Source organism: Oncorhynchus tshawytscha, linkage group LG11 (genome assembly GCF_018296145.1).
Source record: "Oncorhynchus tshawytscha isolate Ot180627B linkage group LG11, Otsh_v2.0, whole genome shotgun sequence".
NCBI lineage: Eukaryota > Metazoa > Chordata > Actinopteri > Salmoniformes > Salmonidae > Oncorhynchus > Oncorhynchus tshawytscha.
Window position 1 is genome coordinate 14,799,805 of NC_056439.1, and position 18,295 is coordinate 14,818,099.

An 18,295-nucleotide genomic window follows, 5' to 3' on the forward strand; every position below is an offset into this window, starting at 1 on the left:
ATATATTTTTAAACGACACCGGCGCGTGTCACGTGACTCGGGTCAGAGGTAGCTCGAGTTCCAAGGACATAATATGGCAGGGTCGTCGAAGAAGGTATATGAGGTGTTTGTGTCTAAAATACCATGGACCCTTGCAAGCAGTAAGCATGTTAAAAATTTAAAAAACGGGATTAAAGTTACTGTTGGCAGTGTTTTGTTAGGCAGGGAACTTTTGTGGGCGCTAGCCACGTGTGCTACTTTCACCTCAACCAGCTTTTCTCTGCCTTTGCAACAGTGCTCATTTGGTATTGATTTTATTGATTGCTAAATTATCAGGCTTATTGTATCCTAATGATATGGGTTTTGCATGTCAAAGAGATGGCTACTATAGGTACTTGTCTGATTTATTTAGACAAAAAAATAATAATTGTGTAGCTATTACAGTCTGATTAATCAGACACGTTAACTATCAGCATTGTCTGTTTAAGGTTACACTGTAGACTTAGCTTTACTAACTAAGTTAGTTGCTTAGCTACAGTGGTAGAATGTGTAATATAACATGTCATTATTTTCTTTCAGAGGAGATGAAGGACTACTTTGGGCAGTTTGGTCAAGTCAAGAAATGCCTTGTTCCCTTTGTAAGTACACTGGCCTCAACAGATTGTTTAATGATTGAGATTCCTGTGAGCCCACTGATATCGCAATGTTTATCTCATTTGGCCTATATCACAACCTCCATCTTGACTTACAATGTACAGTACCAGTCAAAAGTTTGGACACTTACTCATTCAAGGGTTTTTCTTTATATTTACTATTTTCTACACCAATAATAGTGAAGACATCAAATCTATGAAATAACACACATGGAATCATGTAGTAACCAAAAATTGTTTAAAAAATCTAAATATATTTGAGATTCTTCAAAGTAGCCACCCTTTGCCTTGATGACAACTTTGCACACTCTTGGCATTCTCTCAACCAGCTTCACCTCGAATGCTTTTCCAACAGTCTTGAAGGAATTCCCACATATGCTGAGCACTTGTTGGCTGCTTTTTCTTCCCTCTGCGGTCCAACTCATCTCAAACCATCTCAGTTGGGTTGAGGTCGGGGGATTGTGGAGGCCATGTCATCTGATGCAGCACTCCACCAATCTCCTTCTTGGTCAGTTAGCCCTTTAACAGCTTGTAGGTGTGTTGGGACATTGTCCTGTTGAAAAACAAATGATAATCACACTAAGCTCAAACCAGATGGGATGGCATATCGCTACAGACTACTGTGGTAGCAATGCTGGTTAAGTGTGCCTTAAATTCAAAATAAATCACAGATAGTGTCACCAGCAAAGCACCATCACACCACCTCCATGCTTCACTGTGGGAGCCACACATGCGGATATCATCTGTTCACCTACTCTGCGTTTCACAAAGACCCGGTGGTTGGAACCAAAAATCTCGCATTTGGACTCATCAGACCAAATAACAGATTTCCACAGGTCAAATGTCCATTGCTCGTGTTTCTTTGCCCAAGAAAGGCTCTTCTTATTGGTGTCCTTTAGTAGTGGTTTCTTTGCAGCAGTTTGACCACGAAGGCCTGATTCACACAGTCTCCTCTGAACAGTTGATGTTGACGTGTTTGTTACTTGAAGTCTCTGAAGCATTTATTTGGGCTGCAATTTCTGAGGCTGGTAACTCTAATGAACGTATTCTCTGCAGCAGAAGTAACTCTGGGCCTTCCTTTCCTGTGGCGGTCCTCATGAGAGCTAGTTTCATCATAGCGCTTGATGGTTTTTGCAACTGCAAAAACTTTCAAAGTTCTTGAAATGTTCTGCATTGACTGACTTTCATGTCTTAAAGTAATGATGGACTGATGTTTCTCTTTGCTTATTTAAGTTGTGCTTGCCATAATATGAACTTGGTCTTTTACCAAATAGGGCTATCTTCTGTATACCAACCCTACCTTGTCACAACATAACTGATTGGCTCAAATGCATTAAGAATGAAAGAAATAAAACTTTTAATAACGCACAGCTGTTAATTGAAATGCATTCCAGGTGACTACCTCATGAAGCTGGTTGAGAGAATGCCAAGAGTTTGCAAAGTTGTCATCAAGGCAAAGGGTGGCTACTTTGAAGAGTCTAACATCTCAAATATATTTGGATTTGTTTAACAATTTTGTGGTTACATGATTCCATATGTATTATTTCATAGTTTTGATGTCTTTGCTATTATTCTACAAGGTAGAATAGGTTGAAAAGAGTAAAAATAAAGAAACGAATGAGTAGGTGTCCAAACTTTTGACTGGTACTGTATATCTTCTAAACAGGACAAAGAGACAGGCTTCCACAGAGGCTTCTGCTGGATCGGCTACACGTCCGAGGAAGGCCTGAATAATGCTCTCCAGAAAGACCCACACGTACTGGAGGGATCCACGGTATAGTTCATCAGACTAGATCATGTCAACCCCATTGCCCATCATTGGGTGCTATACCCTGAACTTTTGTTGTTGACTAAAATGTGTTTGGACTTTGTTGTAATCTTAGCATAGATTGTATTTCTCCATTCTAGTTTGAAAGCCAATGTGAGTGGTCTTAAATCAAATACACTTTACCATGTCATTAACCAAACTGAACATGACATGTATTATTCTCTCCCATTGTGTCTTTTCAGCTTCAAGTTCAAAGAAACAGAAAAGTGTTTTTGGGGCAGAAAACAAACAAAGAGGTGGTGGAGACAAGCTGAGGGTGTTTGTATATATGAGGGGTGAATTCAATACCTATATGGAAACAGAACTAGGCCACCCAACAGTATTCTTTTTTCCCCCGTTCTTCATAGTAGTATGTCTTCATATATTTATTGTAATTTATCAAAATAAAGAGACACAATGTTTGTTTTGCATGGATGAAGGAAGTGTTTATTTTTATATCCTGTTAGTAACTGCATATTAATCCTTACTAAGCTAACATATGGAATTGTTTCAAGATGGTCATACCAAGGATCATTTAGCTATTTGATTTTGAATTTTAGGAGACCTTAGGGTATATAAGAAATATCCAAAAATGATTTGGTAAAATGTTGAATTTGAATTATAGATCAGCAAACTATACAAAACAAACATTGACCTCTTATTTTAGGCACTTTTTTTCCCCATACCATTTTTCAACTGGTCCGGGCTACCTTCAGACTAGGCTTGTGGGCATCCTAGAGCAAAACAACCATGTTCGTGAGACACCTTTCCAAAGAGGGGTCATATTCGTGTGTAGCCCTAACTGTTCTGACGCTATGGACAGAAGTTGTCAGATTGGCTGTACCGACGATATCAGACGAGTCCTGTGATGCTTGTGGGGGTTGTAGAGCAAAACGGAGAACACCATCGCGTTTGTAAGAGTCATCTTTCCATAGCGTGGTCATAATAGTTCAGATGCTACAGACGTTTCTGTGAGAAGACTGATTTTTCAGGATTTCTCATGGTCTGACAAACACTGCTGTTTCTGTGTTGTGGCTTTAACTGGTTGAGTAATTTCGTAGTTCACAGACATTTTGTTTGGAATAAAAATACATTTTTATACATGAATGCTTGATATTAAAGTAATGGTAGTACGTAATGTTTTATTTTGACACACCCCAGTCAACTGTGAGAATGGATCCTAGTCGAAAACATTGAATGACTTGAATCTACCTTTTTTTTGTGGGAACAAGGCGTACCTATACCTCTCCTCTCTTCTGCCCCAGTTGTATAATCTTCTGCTTCTTTGCCATCTTCTTGTCCTTTACTCTATTGTCTTCCTTTCTCTGCTTCTCCTTCCTCTTTTCCTTCTCCCATTCAGAGCCAGTGTCCTCATCTGAACTCGCTTCTTGCGCTGACTCTTCCTGGGGCCTTGTGTGTTGTCCTCTTGACAACTATATTTTTATGAAACATCTGTTAGCCCCTCTTGGTGGCATACTCCTACCTCCTGCCCTCCAACTTCCTCAGATGCTTCTGTGCCGCTTCCTCCCTCAAATCACTAAAGAAATCAGCGCACTGGTTATGCTCCTCTTCCATTCTGGTTGCCTCTGCTTTCTTCCTGTGCTCCTTTCTTCTGGATTCCAGCCTCACCTGCTCCAGGAGTTCTTTCTCCTCTTTCCTCATCTCCTTTTCCCCCCAGCTCTCTGGCTTTTTTCTCCCCCTCACCTTTTTCTCTGCCTTCCACTCCAGCTCTTTTTGATTCTTCAAGCATTTCACTATTAGTCTACACCTGTTTTTTACATAACATGTGACAAATAAAATTGGTTTTAAGTTGATTCAGTTCTGTCTATAGCAGTCTGCTCTTCCTTTTTGGTCTCTCTCACTCTGTTCATCAAATCTAAATGCATTTGTCACATTCACATGGTTAGCAGATGTTAATGAGAGTGTAGCGAAATGCTTGTGCCTCAAGTTCTGACCGTGCAGTAATATCTAACAAGTAATCGAACAATTTCACAACAACTACCTTATACACACAAGTGTAAAGGAATGAATATGTACATATAAATAAATGGATGGCTGTGCGGCATAGGCACGATGCAGTAGATGGTATAGAGTACAGTATATACATATGAGATGAGTAATGTAGGGTATGTAAACATGAAATAAAGTGGCATTGTTTAAAGTGACAAGTGATACATTTATTACATCCAAATTTCTATTATTAAAGTGGCTAGAGATTTGAGTCAGTATGTTGGCAGCAGCCACTCAATGTTAATGATGGCTGTTTAACAGTCTGATGATCTTTTTTGGCCTTCCTGTGACATCGGGTGGTGTAGGTGTCCTGGAGGACAGGAAGTTTGCCCCCGGTGATGCATTGTGCAGACCTCACTACCCTCTGGAGAGCCTTACGGTTGTGGGCGGAGCAGTTGCTGTACCAGGCGGTGATGCAGCCCGACAGGATACTCTCGATTGTGAGTGTTTTTCGGTGACAAGCCAAATTAATTCAAGAAGAATTTTCAGAATATGAGGATCATGTCTCTGTCAATTCGGAGTCTGCCAGTGACTTGAAGAGGATGAGATTGACCCTCAGCCAGCCCCAGGACCAGCCCATCAGCAGCCAGCCCTAGGACCAAACTCATTTACATGCATACTTTAGGGTTCTTATTCTTGCTGGTGTTTTCAGATGCAATGGGAAATTCACAGAATCCCTGTGGGATGCAGAAACTGACAGAGAACTTTTCCGTGCAACAATGTCTGGAAAACTTCCACATTTCCAGGGTTATCAGCTTCGATAACCGAGACAACAGACCAGCTCGGCGGCAGAGAGACAAGCTAGCTGCAGACAGGTCAGTGTGGGACAAGTGGGTGGACCGCCTTCCCCTGTTTTACAACCCTAGGCCCAACATTACTGTTGAGCAGCATATGCCATTTAGGAGCCACTGCCCCTTCAGGCAGTACATACTGCTTCATCATATGCATGGAACTTGCACGTGTATACGGGGAAGCCAGATGGAGGAGCCCCTGACAAGAACCAAGAGATGCGGGTTGTCCTGGACATGACACAGGGACTCCATGGCCACAACATCACATGCGCTAACATTTTTACTTCTCACAAGCTGGGACAGGAGCTCCTCAAGAGGTACATAGAAGAGATACATTTATTACATCCAAATTTCTATTATTAAAGTGGCTAGAGATTTGAGTCAGTATGTTGGCAGCAGCCACTCAATGTTAATGATGGCTGTTTAACAGTCTGATGATCTTTTTTGGCCTTCCTGTGACATCGGGTGGTGTAGGTGTCCTGGAGGACAGGAAGTTTGCCCCCGGTGATGCATTGTGCAGACCTCACTACCCTCTGGAGAGCCTTACGGTTGTGGGCGGAGCAGTTGCTGTACCAGGCGGTGATGCAGCCCGACAGGATACTCTCGATTGTGAGTGTTTTTCGGTGACAAGCCAAATTAATTCAGCCTTTTGAGGTTGAAGAGGCGCTGTTTGCGCCTTCTTCACCACGCTGTCCGTGGGTGGACCATTTCAATTTGTCCGTGATGTGTACGCCGAGGAACTTAAAACTTTCCACCTTCTCCACTAGAAGTCCTCAGACTTCTTCTTTGCCAGCTCTCTTACCCTTTTCTGCTTCTCTTCAAGCTCTTTCTGTTTTTCCACCTTAAATGTATCCTCTTCACTTTCATCTGTCATGTCCCAATCACTCAGTTCTGTCTCAACCTCTGTTGCAGTCTGCTCTTCTGGCTTTGTCTCTATTACTGTTCATTCTCAGACGTCTTATTCCCCTCTTATCACTTGCTTATTCTCAATCTTCCTCTTCTTCTCCATCTCTATTTCCCTCAGCCTGTTTTGTGGCCACCTTTTTCTCTACTCTCTCTGCCACTCCTCTTTTCCTCTTCCATCTCTTTCTGGCTGACACTGGCAGTCTTTCTGTTACTTTTGTCAGACTCGATGCCTCACTTTCAATATCGCTGTCTGTATCAGTTTCATTTGAGATATGGTCTAGTGCTGCAAATGAGAAGTGTTTGCTATTAGCTATTAGTTAAATACCACAGAGGGTTCCTATCTGCTGTGAACCTCCATCCTGAGTGTCTTTCTCTTTATCCTGATCTGCACAGCTTCTCCTCCTCCATCTCTATTTCCCTCTCCTCAACCTGTTTTGTGGCCTCCACTTTCTCTGCTCTTACTGCCTCTTCGCTCCTCCTTTCCTCTTCCATCTCTTTCTGGCTGACATTCTCTTTCTCCATCTTTCTGTTCTCTTCGATCAGACGAGCTGCCTCACTTTTGATCACTTTCCACTCCTCACCATTCTGTGTTATCTCCTCACCTGGTCTCTGTGTAAGAGAAGGGGAATAGACAGAGAAAGAGGACAAAATGGATATTAACCCTTGTGTGGAGTTCGGGTCCGTGGGACACATTCAATGTTAAAAAGAAAAATGATACAATTTGTTATTTTTTCAACCTTGGCCTTGGCTAATTTTCATTGAGTGCACACTGTGCACCCCCTACACATTTATATTACATATGTGGTCTTGGAGGGTAATAAAAGTGTGTGTAGATGAAATCAAGTAAAAATTCAACAAAAAGGTTTGCTGTGTGCCTTCACTCTGTCTTCCTCCTCCCTGGGCCTGCTGTTTCAACATAGCACCAAGAACCTGTCTATCTCCCACTTTTCTCACACTTTTTACCCTTTGTAGTGTGTAAAACTGCACAATTATTACAATACATTATTTCGATACATTGTAAAAAATAAACTCATTATTTTTGCAGAGAGAGGCTAGGGTGGAAGGAGCGTTTTCCACTTTGGAAGATGAAGAATTTTCAGAATATGAGGATCATGTCTCTGTCAATTCGGAGTCTGCCAGTGACTTGAAGAGGATGAGATTGACCCTCAGCCAGCCCCAGGACCAGCCCATCAGCAGCCAGCCCTAGGACCAAACTCATTTACATGCATACTTTAGGGTTCTTATTCTTGCTGGTGTTTTCAGATGCAATGGGAAATTCACAGAATCCCTGTGGGATGCAGAAACTGACAGAGAACTTTTCCGTGCAACAATGTCTGGAAAACTTCCACATTTCCAGGGTTATCAGCTTCGATAACCGAGACACCAGACCAGCTCGGCGGCAGAGAGACAAGCTAGCTGCAGACAGGTCAGTGTGGGACAAGTGGGTGGACCGCCTTCCCCTGTTTTACAACCCTAGGCCCAACATTACTGTTGAGCAGCATATGCCATTTAGGAGCCACTGCCCCTTCAGGCAGTACATACTGCTTCATCATATGCATGGAACTTGCACGTGTATACGGGGAAGCCAGATGGAGGAGCCCCTGACAAGAACCAAGAGATGCGGGTTGTCCTGGACATGACACAGGGACTCCATGGCCACAACATCACATGCGCTAACATTTTTACTTCTCACAAGCTGGGACAGGAGCTCCTCAAGAGGAAGCTGATGATGGTAGGAATTGTACAAAAAACAAGGCAGCGCTCCCACCTCAGCTGTTGAACACACAGAACAGGCCTATCAATTCCTCTAAGTTTGTGTTCCCTAGCATCCTACGCTCCAAAGAAAGGCAAAAATGTGGTACTCATGAGTACACTGCATGGTGATGGGAGAATCTGTGTTCAGGAACATCAAAAACAGAAATCATAATGGATTACAATGCCACAAAAGGAGGGGTGGACAATTAAGACATGCTTGTGACTGGCCACAGCTGCAAAAGAAGAACCCTACTCTGGCCACTTGGACATCTCGCGTTTCTCATCTGGATGGCGTTGAACCTAGATTGGAACAGAGGAGCTCCAGAGGAGATGGCTCTTTCTCGAGGAGCTGGGACCTAAAATCCAGAGAAGGCAACATATCCCAAGGACCCCAGCTTCTGCAGCCATCGTGAGGAGGATTCAGGAGGAGGATGCTGGTGCCCCATCCGCCCGACCCACAGAACCAACAACTCCAATACCGTAAGTAAGTGTGAGTAATGTTTTTGCATGTGTGTGTGTCTGACTTTCCTACCATGGCCTGCTGTAACTATATATGTGAGTGAGTGAGATGTTAGTAAAATTCTTGAACAAAGTGTTTTCATCATTCTAGATTGCAGCCGGTAGCAACAAGAAGAAGCGGTACAATGTTTATGTTGTTGTTTTGTCTGTTATTTTAGACACACTGAAATTCATTGGAAAGACTGTGAAAAGATGGTAGAAAGTCATCTGAACGAAGACGTTGAAAGCTGTGGGAGCGAAGACTTTGAAAAGACGATGGCATCCTCACCACGTCTACTGGGGGTAGCTTTCTTTACTGTACTACGTGACCTGATTCACATTCCACACAAATCAAATAAAAAATAAACAAATACATGAATAAATACAAAATAAACATTGAAGGAATTGTATAAAAGTTTGATGTTTTGTTGCCAATGCTGTAAAACATACCTGGGAAATGGAGGAAGGAGTATCAATCTTTTAAGCCAGCAATATATTGAGCATATTTTGGAAATGGAGCGTATCTGCTCCCATGAAGTGCAAAGAGAAAGAGAAACCTTCCTGAGAAACAAGGAGAGGAAGTAAAATAAAAAGGAGGTTGAGGAGAGAATGAGAGAGAGGGCACATCTTGGCAAATAAAAAAAGGAATGCACGTGTGGCCTGTGTGGTCCAGCGGTTACAGCCGCTGCCCCCTGAACACATGTATGTCAGAGTTGGCGTAGGTTTGAATCCAGCCCACAGCCCTTTGGCTCACCCTAACCAGAGACTAAGGATTTAGGTTTTAAGCAGACAGGAACGCTCTGTGGTAATGAAATAATAGCTAATAGCAAACACTTGTCATTTACAGTAGTTGACCATATGTATCGCAACTGTAAAAATGAATCAAATAACAATAAATCTATGTGCTTTGATTTTGTTATTCACCCAATGTTTACGGGTCACAACATTATTGGAGTTTTAAAACAATACAGCCCTAACAATTTATGTAAAAATACCTAATACTTAATATTTAGATGTTGACTTATATCAATTATAATGTCACGCCCTGGTCTTAGTATTTTGTGTTTTCTATATTTATTTGGTCAGGCCAGTGTGTGACATGGGTTTATTTTGTGTTGTGTTTATGTATGGGGGGTTTTTCGTAGGTTTTGGGATTGTGGCTTAGTGGGGTGTTCTAGCAAAGTCTATGGTTGCCTGAGGCGGTTCTCAATCAGAGGCAGGTGATTCTCGTTGTCTCTGATTGGGAACCATATTTAGGCAGCCATATTCTTTGAGTGTTTTGTGGGTGATTGTTCCTGTCTCTGTGTTATTGTCACAAGATAGGCTGTATAGGTTTTCACGTTCACGTTCACGTTCCGGTTCCGGTTCCGGTTCCGGTTCCGGTTCTTGTTTTTGTATTGTCGTGTTTATTTCGTCATTAAACATGTATCGTATTAACCACGCTGCATTTTGGTCCGACTCTCTTTCGACGGAAGAAAACCGTAACAGAATCACCCACCACACCAGGACCAAGCAGCGTGGTGACAGGCAGCGGCAGCAGGAGCAACCAAGGTTGGAATATACGACTTGGGAGGAAATAGACAGGTGGGCGGTCGACCCAGAGAGAGTGCCGGAGCCCGCCTGGGATTCGCTGGAGCAGTGTGAAGAGGGCTATAGGAGAATGGAGTTGAAGAGAAAAGCACGGCGGCGCAGAAGGAAGCCCGAGAGTCAGCCCCAAAAATTTCTTGGGGGGGGGGGGCTCAGGGAGAGTGTGGCAGAGTCAGGGTTCAAACCTGAGCCAACTCCCCCTGTTTATCGTGAGGAGTAGCGATCACAGGACTTCTGGACTTGGGAGGAGATATTGGACGGAAAAGGACCCTGGGCACAGCCTGGAGAATATCACCACCCCAAAGAAGAACTGGAGGCGGCGAAAGCGGAGAGGCGCTGGTATGAAGAGGCAGCACGGCGACGCGGATGGAAGCCCGAGAGTCAGCCCCAAAAATGTATTGGGGGGGGGGGGCTCAGGGAGAGTGTGGCAGAGTCAGGGTTCAGACCTGAGCCAACTCCCCCTGTTTATTGTGAGGAGCCAAGGAGGAGACCAGAACCAGAGCCGGTGTTTGAGGTGAGTGAAGCAGAGACTGTGAAGGAGTTAATGGGGAAAGTGGAGGAGAGAGTTATGAGGGAGATGCTAGGTTGGTGCTTTAGATACGATATTCGCCCGACGGAGCGTGTCAGGGATTTGATGGCACCTGGTTCAGCGCTCCATACTCGTCCTGAGGTGCGTGTTAGTCGGCTGGTGAAGAATGTGCCAGCCTCACGCACTAGGCCTCCTGTGTACCTACCTAGCCTTGCACGTCCTGTGCCAGTCCTGCTCTCAGGCTCTCCAGTACACCTTCACGGTCCGGTCCATCCTGTGCCACCTTCACACACCAGTCCTCCGGTGGCAGCTCCTCGCACCAGGCTTCCTGTGCGTGTCCTCGGCCCAGTACCACCAGTGCCAGCACCACACACCAGGCCTTCAGTGCGCCTCGCCTGTTCAGCGCTGCCAGAGCCTTTCTCCTCTCCAGCGCTGTCGGAGTCTCCCGCCTGTTTAGCGCTGTCGGAGTCTCCCGCCTGTTTAGCACTACCAGAGCCTTCCTCCTATCCGGCGCTACCGAAGTCTCCCGCCTGTCTAGCGCTGCCAGAGCCTTCCTTCTCTCCAGCGCTGCCGGAGTCTCCTGCCTGTTCAACGCAGCCAGAGCTGCTAATCTGCATGGAGAAGCCAGAGCTGCCAGTCTGCATGGAGCAACCAGAGCTGCCAGTCTGCATGGAACAGCCAGAGCTGCAGAGCTGTCAGTCTGCATGGAGCAGCCAGAGCTGCCAGTCTGCATGGAGCAGCCAGAGCTGCCAGTCTGCATGGAGCAGCCAGAGCTGCCAGTCTGCATGGAGCAGCCAGAGCAGCTAGAGCCGCCAGTCAGCCAGGATCCGCCAGTCAGCCATGATCTTCCAGATCCGCCAGTCAGCCAGGATCCACCAGTCAGCCAGGATCCGCCAGTCAGCCATGATCTTCCAGAACCACCAGCTAGCCAGGATCTGCCAGAGCCTATCTTCCTGCCTGAGTTTCCTCTCAGTACTGGCCATCCTCTCAGTGCTGAGCTTCCCCTCAGTGCTGAGCTTCCCCTCAGTGCCAAGCTTCCCCTCAGTGCCGAGCTACCCCTCAGTCCCGAGCTAAACCTCAGTCCCGAGCTAAACCTCAGTCCCGAGCTAAACCTCAGTCCCGAGCTAAACCTCAGTCCCGAGCTACCCCGCAGTCCCGAGCTTCCCCGCAGTCCCGAGCTTCCCCTCAGTCCCGAGCTGCCCCTCAGTCCAGTGGGGTCCTTGGTGAGGGTTATTAGGCCAAGGTCGGCGGCGAGGGTCGCCAATCAAAGGACGCGTTACAGGGGACTTGGTTGGAGTGGGGACCACGTCCCGAGCCGGAGCCGCCACCATGGACAGACGCCCACCCGGACCCTCCCCTATGGGTTTTAGTGTGCGCCCGGGAGTCCGCACCTTGGGGGGGGGGGGGTTCTGTCACGCCCTGGTCTTAGTATTTTGTGTTTTCTATATTTATTTGGTCAGGCCAGGGTGTGACATGGGTTTATTTTGTGTTGTGTTTATGTATGGGCGTTTTTCGTAGGTTTTGGGATTGTGGCTTAGTGGGGTGTTCTAGCAAAGTCTATGGTTGCCTGAGGCGGTTCTCAATCAGAGGCAGGTGATTCTCGTTGTCTCTGATTGGGAACCATATTTAGGCAGCCATATTCTTTGAGTGTTTCGTGGGTGATTGTTCCTGTCTCTGTGTTATTGTCACAAGATAGGCTGTATAGGTTTTCACGTTCCGTTTCTTGTTTTTGTATTGTCGTGTTTATTTCGTCATTAAACATGTATCGTATTAACCACGCTGCATTTTGGTCCGACTTTCTTTCGACGGAAGAAAACCGTAACATATAAGCAATATAGACAGCATACATGGTTAACATTTTACATTTACCTCAGCTTGATGTATCAATAAAAGCACTATTAGTTTTTTGGGATAAAATGTTAACTATGTACAGTTGAAGTCGGGAAGTTTACATACACTTAGGTTGGAGTCATTAAAACTAATTTTTCAACCACTCCACAAATTTCCTGTTAACAAGCTATGGTTTTGGCAAGTCAGTCAGTATATCTGCTTTGTGCATGACACATGTCATTTTTTATAGACCGATTATTTCACTTATAATTCACTGTACCACAATTCCAGTGTGTCAGAAGTTTACAAACACTAAGTTGATTATATCTTTAAACAGCTTGGTAAATTCCAGAAAATGATGTCATGCCTTTAGAAGCTTCTGATAGGCTAATTGACATCATTTGAGTCAATTGGAGGTGTCTCCGTGGATGTATTTCAAGGCCTACCTTCAAACTCAGTGCCTCTTTGCTTGACATCATGGGACAATCACAAGAAATCAGCCAAGACCTCAGAAAAAACATTGTAGACCTCCACAAGTCTGGTCCATCCTTGGGAGCAATTTCAAATGCCTGAAGGTACCACGTTCATCTGTACAAACAATAGTATGCAAGTATAAACACCATGGGACCACGCAGCAGTAATACCGCTCAGGAAAGAGGCATGTCCTGTCTCCTAGAGATGAATGTACTTTGATGTGAAAAGTACAAATCAATCCCAGAGCAACAGCAAAGGACCTTGTGAAGATGCTGGAGGAAACAGGTACAAAAGTATCTATATCCACAGTAAAATGAGTCCTATATTGACATAACCTGAAAGGCCGCTCAGCAAGGAAGAAGCCACTGCTTCAAAACCGCCATAAAAAAGACAGACTACAGTTTGCAACTGCACATGGGGACAACAATCATACTTTTTGGAGAAATGTCCTCTGGTCTGATGAAACAAAAATAGAACTGTTTGGCCATAATGATCATCGTTATGTTTGGAGGAAAAAGGGGGAGGCTTGCAAGCCGAAGAAAACCATCCCAGCCGTGAAGCACAGGGGTGGCAGCATCATCTTGTGGGGGTGCTTTGCTGCAGGAGGGACTGGTGCACTTCACAAAATAGATGGCATCATGGGGATGGAAAATGATGTGGATATATTAAAGCAACATCTCAAGACATCAGTCAGGAAGTCAAAGCTTGGTCGCAAATGGGTCTTCCAAATGGACAATGACCACAAGTGTACTTCCAAAGTTGTGGCAAAATGGCTTAAGGACAACAAAGTCAAGGTATTGGAGTGGCCATCACAAAGCCCTGACCTCAATCCCAATTTGTGGGCAGAACTGAAAACGTGTGTGCGAGCAAGGAGGCCTAGAAACCTGACTCAGTTACACCAGCTCTGTCAGGAGGAATGGGCTAACATTCACCCAACTTATTGTGGGAAGCTTATGGAAGGGTACCCTAAACATTTGACCCAAGTTAAACAATTGAAAGGCAATGCTACCTAATACTAATTGAGTGCATGTAAACATCTGACCCACTGGGAATGTGATGAAAGAAATAAAAGCTGAAATAAATCATTCTCTCAACTATTATTCTGACCTTTCACATTCTTAAAATAAAGTGGTGATCCTAACTGACTTAAGACAGGGAATTTTTACTAGGATTAAACGTCAGGAATTGTTGGCTAAGGTGTATGTAAACTTCCGACTTCAACTGTATCGTCTCGCTATTGTTATTTTACTGCTGCTCTTTAATTACTTGTTACCTTAATTTCTTCTTCTTATTCGTATTAATATACAAAATGGCATTGTTGGTTAGGGACTCGTAAGTTAGCATATTCGGCGAATGTAACTTAAACGATTTGATTTGATTTGATTGATGTGATTGGCCTGACTGAAACATGGCTTAAGCCTGATGAATTGACTGTGTTAAATGAGGCCTCTCCTCCTGGTTACACTAGTGACCATATCCCCTGCGCATCCCGCAAAGCCGGAGGTGTTCCTAACATTTACAACAACAAATGTTAATTTACAAAAAAATAAACTGACTGCATTTTCATCTTTTGGGATTCTAGTCATGAAATCTATATAGCCTACTGTTTATAGCTACTGTTTACAGGCCTCCTGGGTTGTATACAGCGTTCCTCACTGATTTCCCTGAATTCCTATCGCCCCTTGTCGTCATGGCAGATAATATTCACATTTTTGGTGACTTTAATATTCACATGGAAAGGTCCACAGACCCACTGCAAAAGGCTTTCGGGGCCATCATCGACTCGGTTGTTTTTTTCCAACATGTCTCCGGACCTACTCACTGCCACAGTCACTGCCATGATTTCTTAATCCGGCCCTGGTTGTCAACCAAGCTGTGATGTATTCATTAGGTATGTCATAGCTAATTTTAAAATATGCATTATGATGAGTGGGGTGCCACTCAAAGATTCGCAGAAGGCGAGTGGGAAAGCTGCCATTACCGCCAATGTTACTCGCCAATGAAACATCAAAACTGTAATATCTTATGTTTCACGGAATCGTGGCTGAATGATGACATGGATATTCAGCGAGCGGGATATATGCTTACCGGCAACATAGAACAGCACAGATGAGGGGAGTGGGGCGGTCTGTGCATATTTGCAAACAACACAACACGAAATCTAAGGAAGTCTCTATATTTTGCTTGCCTGAAGTTGAGTATCTTGTGATAAAATTCAGACCACACTACTTGCCTATAGAGATTTCAGCTATACTTTTCGTGGCTGTTTATTTACCATCACAGACAGATGCTGGCACTAAGACTGCACTCAGTCAGCTGTATAAGGAAACCGCTCACCCAGAGGCGATGCTCCTAGTGGCCGGAGACTTTAATGCAGGGTTACTTAAATCAGTTCTACCAAATTTCTATCAAAATGTTAAATGTGCAACCATAGAGAAAAAAATTCTAGATCACCTGTATTCCACACACAGAGATGCGTACAAAGGTCTCACTCGCCCTCTATTTGGTAAATCAGACTACAACTGTATCCTCCTGATTCCGGCTTACAAGCAAAAATTAAAGCAGGAAGCACCAGTGACTCGGTCTATAAAAAAGTGGTCAGGTGAAGCAGATGCTAAACTACAGGACTGTTTTGCTATCACAGGTTGGAACATGTTCCGGGATTCCTCCGTTGGCATTGAGGAGTACACCACATCAGTCACTGGCTTTATCAATAAGTGCATCGAGGACGTCGTCCCCACAGTGACTGTACGTACATACCCCAAACAGAAGCCATGGATTACAGGCAACATTCGCACTGAGCTAAAGGGTAGAGCTGCCGCTTTCAAGGAGCAGGACTCTAACCCGGAAGCTTATAAGAAATCCTGCTTATGCCCTCCGACAAACCATCAAACAGGCAAAGAGTCAATACAAGGCTAAGATTGAATCCTACTACACCGGCTCCGATGCTCATCTTATGTGGCAGGGCTTGCAAACTATTACAGACTACAAAGGGAAGCACAGCCGCGAGCTGCCCAGTGACACGAGCCTACCAGACGAGCTAAATCACTTCTATGCTCGCGTCGAGGCAAGCAACACTGAGGCATACATGAGAGCATCAGCTGTTCCGGACGACTGTGTGATCACGCTCTCCGTAGCTGATGTGAATAAGACCTTTAAACAGGTCAACAGTCACAAGGCTACAGGGCCAGCTGAATTACCAGGACAAGTGCTCCAGGCATGTGCTGACCAACTGGCAGGTGTCTTCACTGACATTTTTAACTTGTCCCTGATTGAGTCTAATACTGTCATGGCCTGTCCTTAGTTATCTTAGTTTTCTTTATTAATTTGGTTAGGTCAGGGTGTGACGAGGGTGTTATGTGTTTTTTTTGTCTTGTCTAGGGTTTTTTGTACATCTATGGGGTTTTGGTTTGTCTAGGTAAATGTAGGTCTATGGTGGCCTGAATTGGTTCCCAATCAGAGGGAACTGACTGATCGTTGTCTCTGATTAGGGATCTTATTTAGGTTAACATTTTCCATTTTGTTTTTGTGGGTTATTGTCTATGTGTAGTTGCATGTCAGCACTCGATGACAGAAAAATTATTCATAAACAAAACACTGCATTCCTACCTCTCATAGTGCATCAACATGATTTGAGCACGCAGGGCAAAATGTAAGTACACACTTGTAACGGCTTTCTTCCTAGGAAAGAGAGGACTAAAGCGCAGCATGGTGAGTGTTCATCTTCTTTAATAATAAATCCCAACTGAACACTTCAAATTACAAAACAACAACTGTCAAAACCAGTCCTATCTGGTGCATAGAGACACAGACAGGAAACAATCACCCACAAACCCCAACACAAAACAAGCTACCTAAATATGGTTCCTAATCAGAGACAATGACTAACACCTGCCTCTGATTGAGAACCATATCAGGCCAAACACAGAAACAGACAAACTAGACACACAACATAGAATGCCCACCCTGCTCACGTCCTGACCAACACTAAAACAAGGAAAACACACAAGAACTATGGTCAAAACGTGACAACACTCCGCTATTACCGGGATGCAGGGATGCATAATAACAAATCAACATGCTATATTAATATATAAACCTGGTGAAATTCACAAAGTATTTTAATTAACAACTGTTACCCTGGAAACAATCAAATGTATTTCCTTTATTTAGAGTCTACCATGGACTTCTGACTCCCATGTGCACGTTCCCATTGTCAAATAACAAATATTACCGGTAGTGGAATGGCACAATATGTGCATTTTTATGTGAGGCTGTCATAGTTTCCCACTCAACAGTAAATGTCACCAGCCCTTGATTTTACAGAAAAATGCAATATTTGTCTAAAATAAAAATAAAAAACACATTAGTCAAGGATCCACACTTGACAAGGCAGGTGATATTTGTATTGTCTGTCATTTGGAGGAGATGAGCGGGCAGTTAATCCTTCATTAGCCTGTCCTGGTAGAGTCTATGGTGTTGTTGAAAACCTGTTATTAGGGTCACTACAGCGGTGCTACGCTCACACACCCTCTCTTCCGTCCTGTCCTCTCACATCTAGTCACACTCCCTCCCTCCCTCGTTTCTCTGTCCTCTGCACCTGGATAGGGGACGGATGGTGGTGTGAGTGACAGAGAGAGGGAGAGAGCGAGAGTGATGTGTGTGTGTGTGTGTGTGTCTGTGTGTGTGTGGTGGGTGGGATGGGGGGGGTGTACATAATCAACAGGAGATGGGTGTCAGTGTATCCATTAACTTTTGTATTCTCTCTCTCCTAAGAGGATCTGACAGCCTTGTCCATAGGCTCTCTGCTCACCTGCACTGAGTTCCGGATGTCACACTGATTATTGCATCTTCCTTTAATTAATCGAACAGAAAAACATTGTTATGAAACTGATTCAACTAGATCTAGTTTCAAAGACATAGATTCACTTTCCAGGACACAGATTAAGTTTAGTCCTAGACTAAAAGCACTTTCAATGGAAAATCACCATTGAGCATGCTTTTTAGTTCAGCACTATATCTGTGTCTGGGAAACCGACTCCTGTATTCATAAAACATTATGTGGTTATAAGCAATAGTGCTTAAAGCTAGACTCCGCAGTTTAAACAATAACAAAGTGCCGCCCTGCCTCTGTTTTGGTACAACACTGAGGGATGGGCCTGGAGAAATGTAACCACTCTCAAATTCATAGACAGAGCTATGGATGCCAGGACTGACCATCCATAATATCTAAATTATAGTTGTCCACGTTTCGAATCTATACAGTGTTGGTTTGCGTTTACATTGTGTATAAACATTGGAGTAAAACAAGCGTATATTTTGGGTTCTGATGGGGTGCGAGAGTTGATCTAAGCTGGTGATGCATTCATAAGTTATATTCTTCAAGAATCAATGGGAATATATCATTCATTTATAAGTCCAAAAATCTATGTAGCGACTAAGGATTCTAGCTTTAAAATTCCATACAGGGAAAACA

At 44.1% G+C, this 18,295-nt stretch overlaps 1 protein-coding gene and 1 long non-coding RNA gene across 3 annotated transcripts; both read left to right on the forward strand.

The window, feature by feature from the left end:
- Positions 1-26: 26 nt before the first annotated feature.
- slirp (SRA stem-loop interacting RNA binding protein) lies at positions 27-4,253 on the forward strand. Its single transcript, XM_024436824.2, has 4 exons — positions 27-140; positions 559-617; positions 2,299-2,406; positions 2,643-4,253. The coding sequence occupies exons 1-4, from the start codon at positions 74-76 to the stop codon at positions 2,712-2,714; spliced, it is 306 nt and encodes a 101-aa protein (XP_024292592.1). The 5' UTR covers positions 27-73; the 3' UTR covers positions 2,715-4,253.
- A 581-nt stretch (positions 4,254-4,834) lies between these two features.
- Positions 4,835-9,322, forward strand: LOC112262283. 2 transcript variants are annotated; one of them, XR_006084535.1, is made up of 3 exons: positions 4,835-4,889; positions 7,192-8,385; positions 8,579-9,322. It is a non-coding gene; the product is annotated as an uncharacterized LOC112262283 (long non-coding RNA). The 2 variants fall into 2 exon arrangements; XR_002955315.2 differs by having other exon boundaries at positions 7,192-8,381.
- Positions 9,323-18,295: the final 8,973 nt, after the last annotated feature.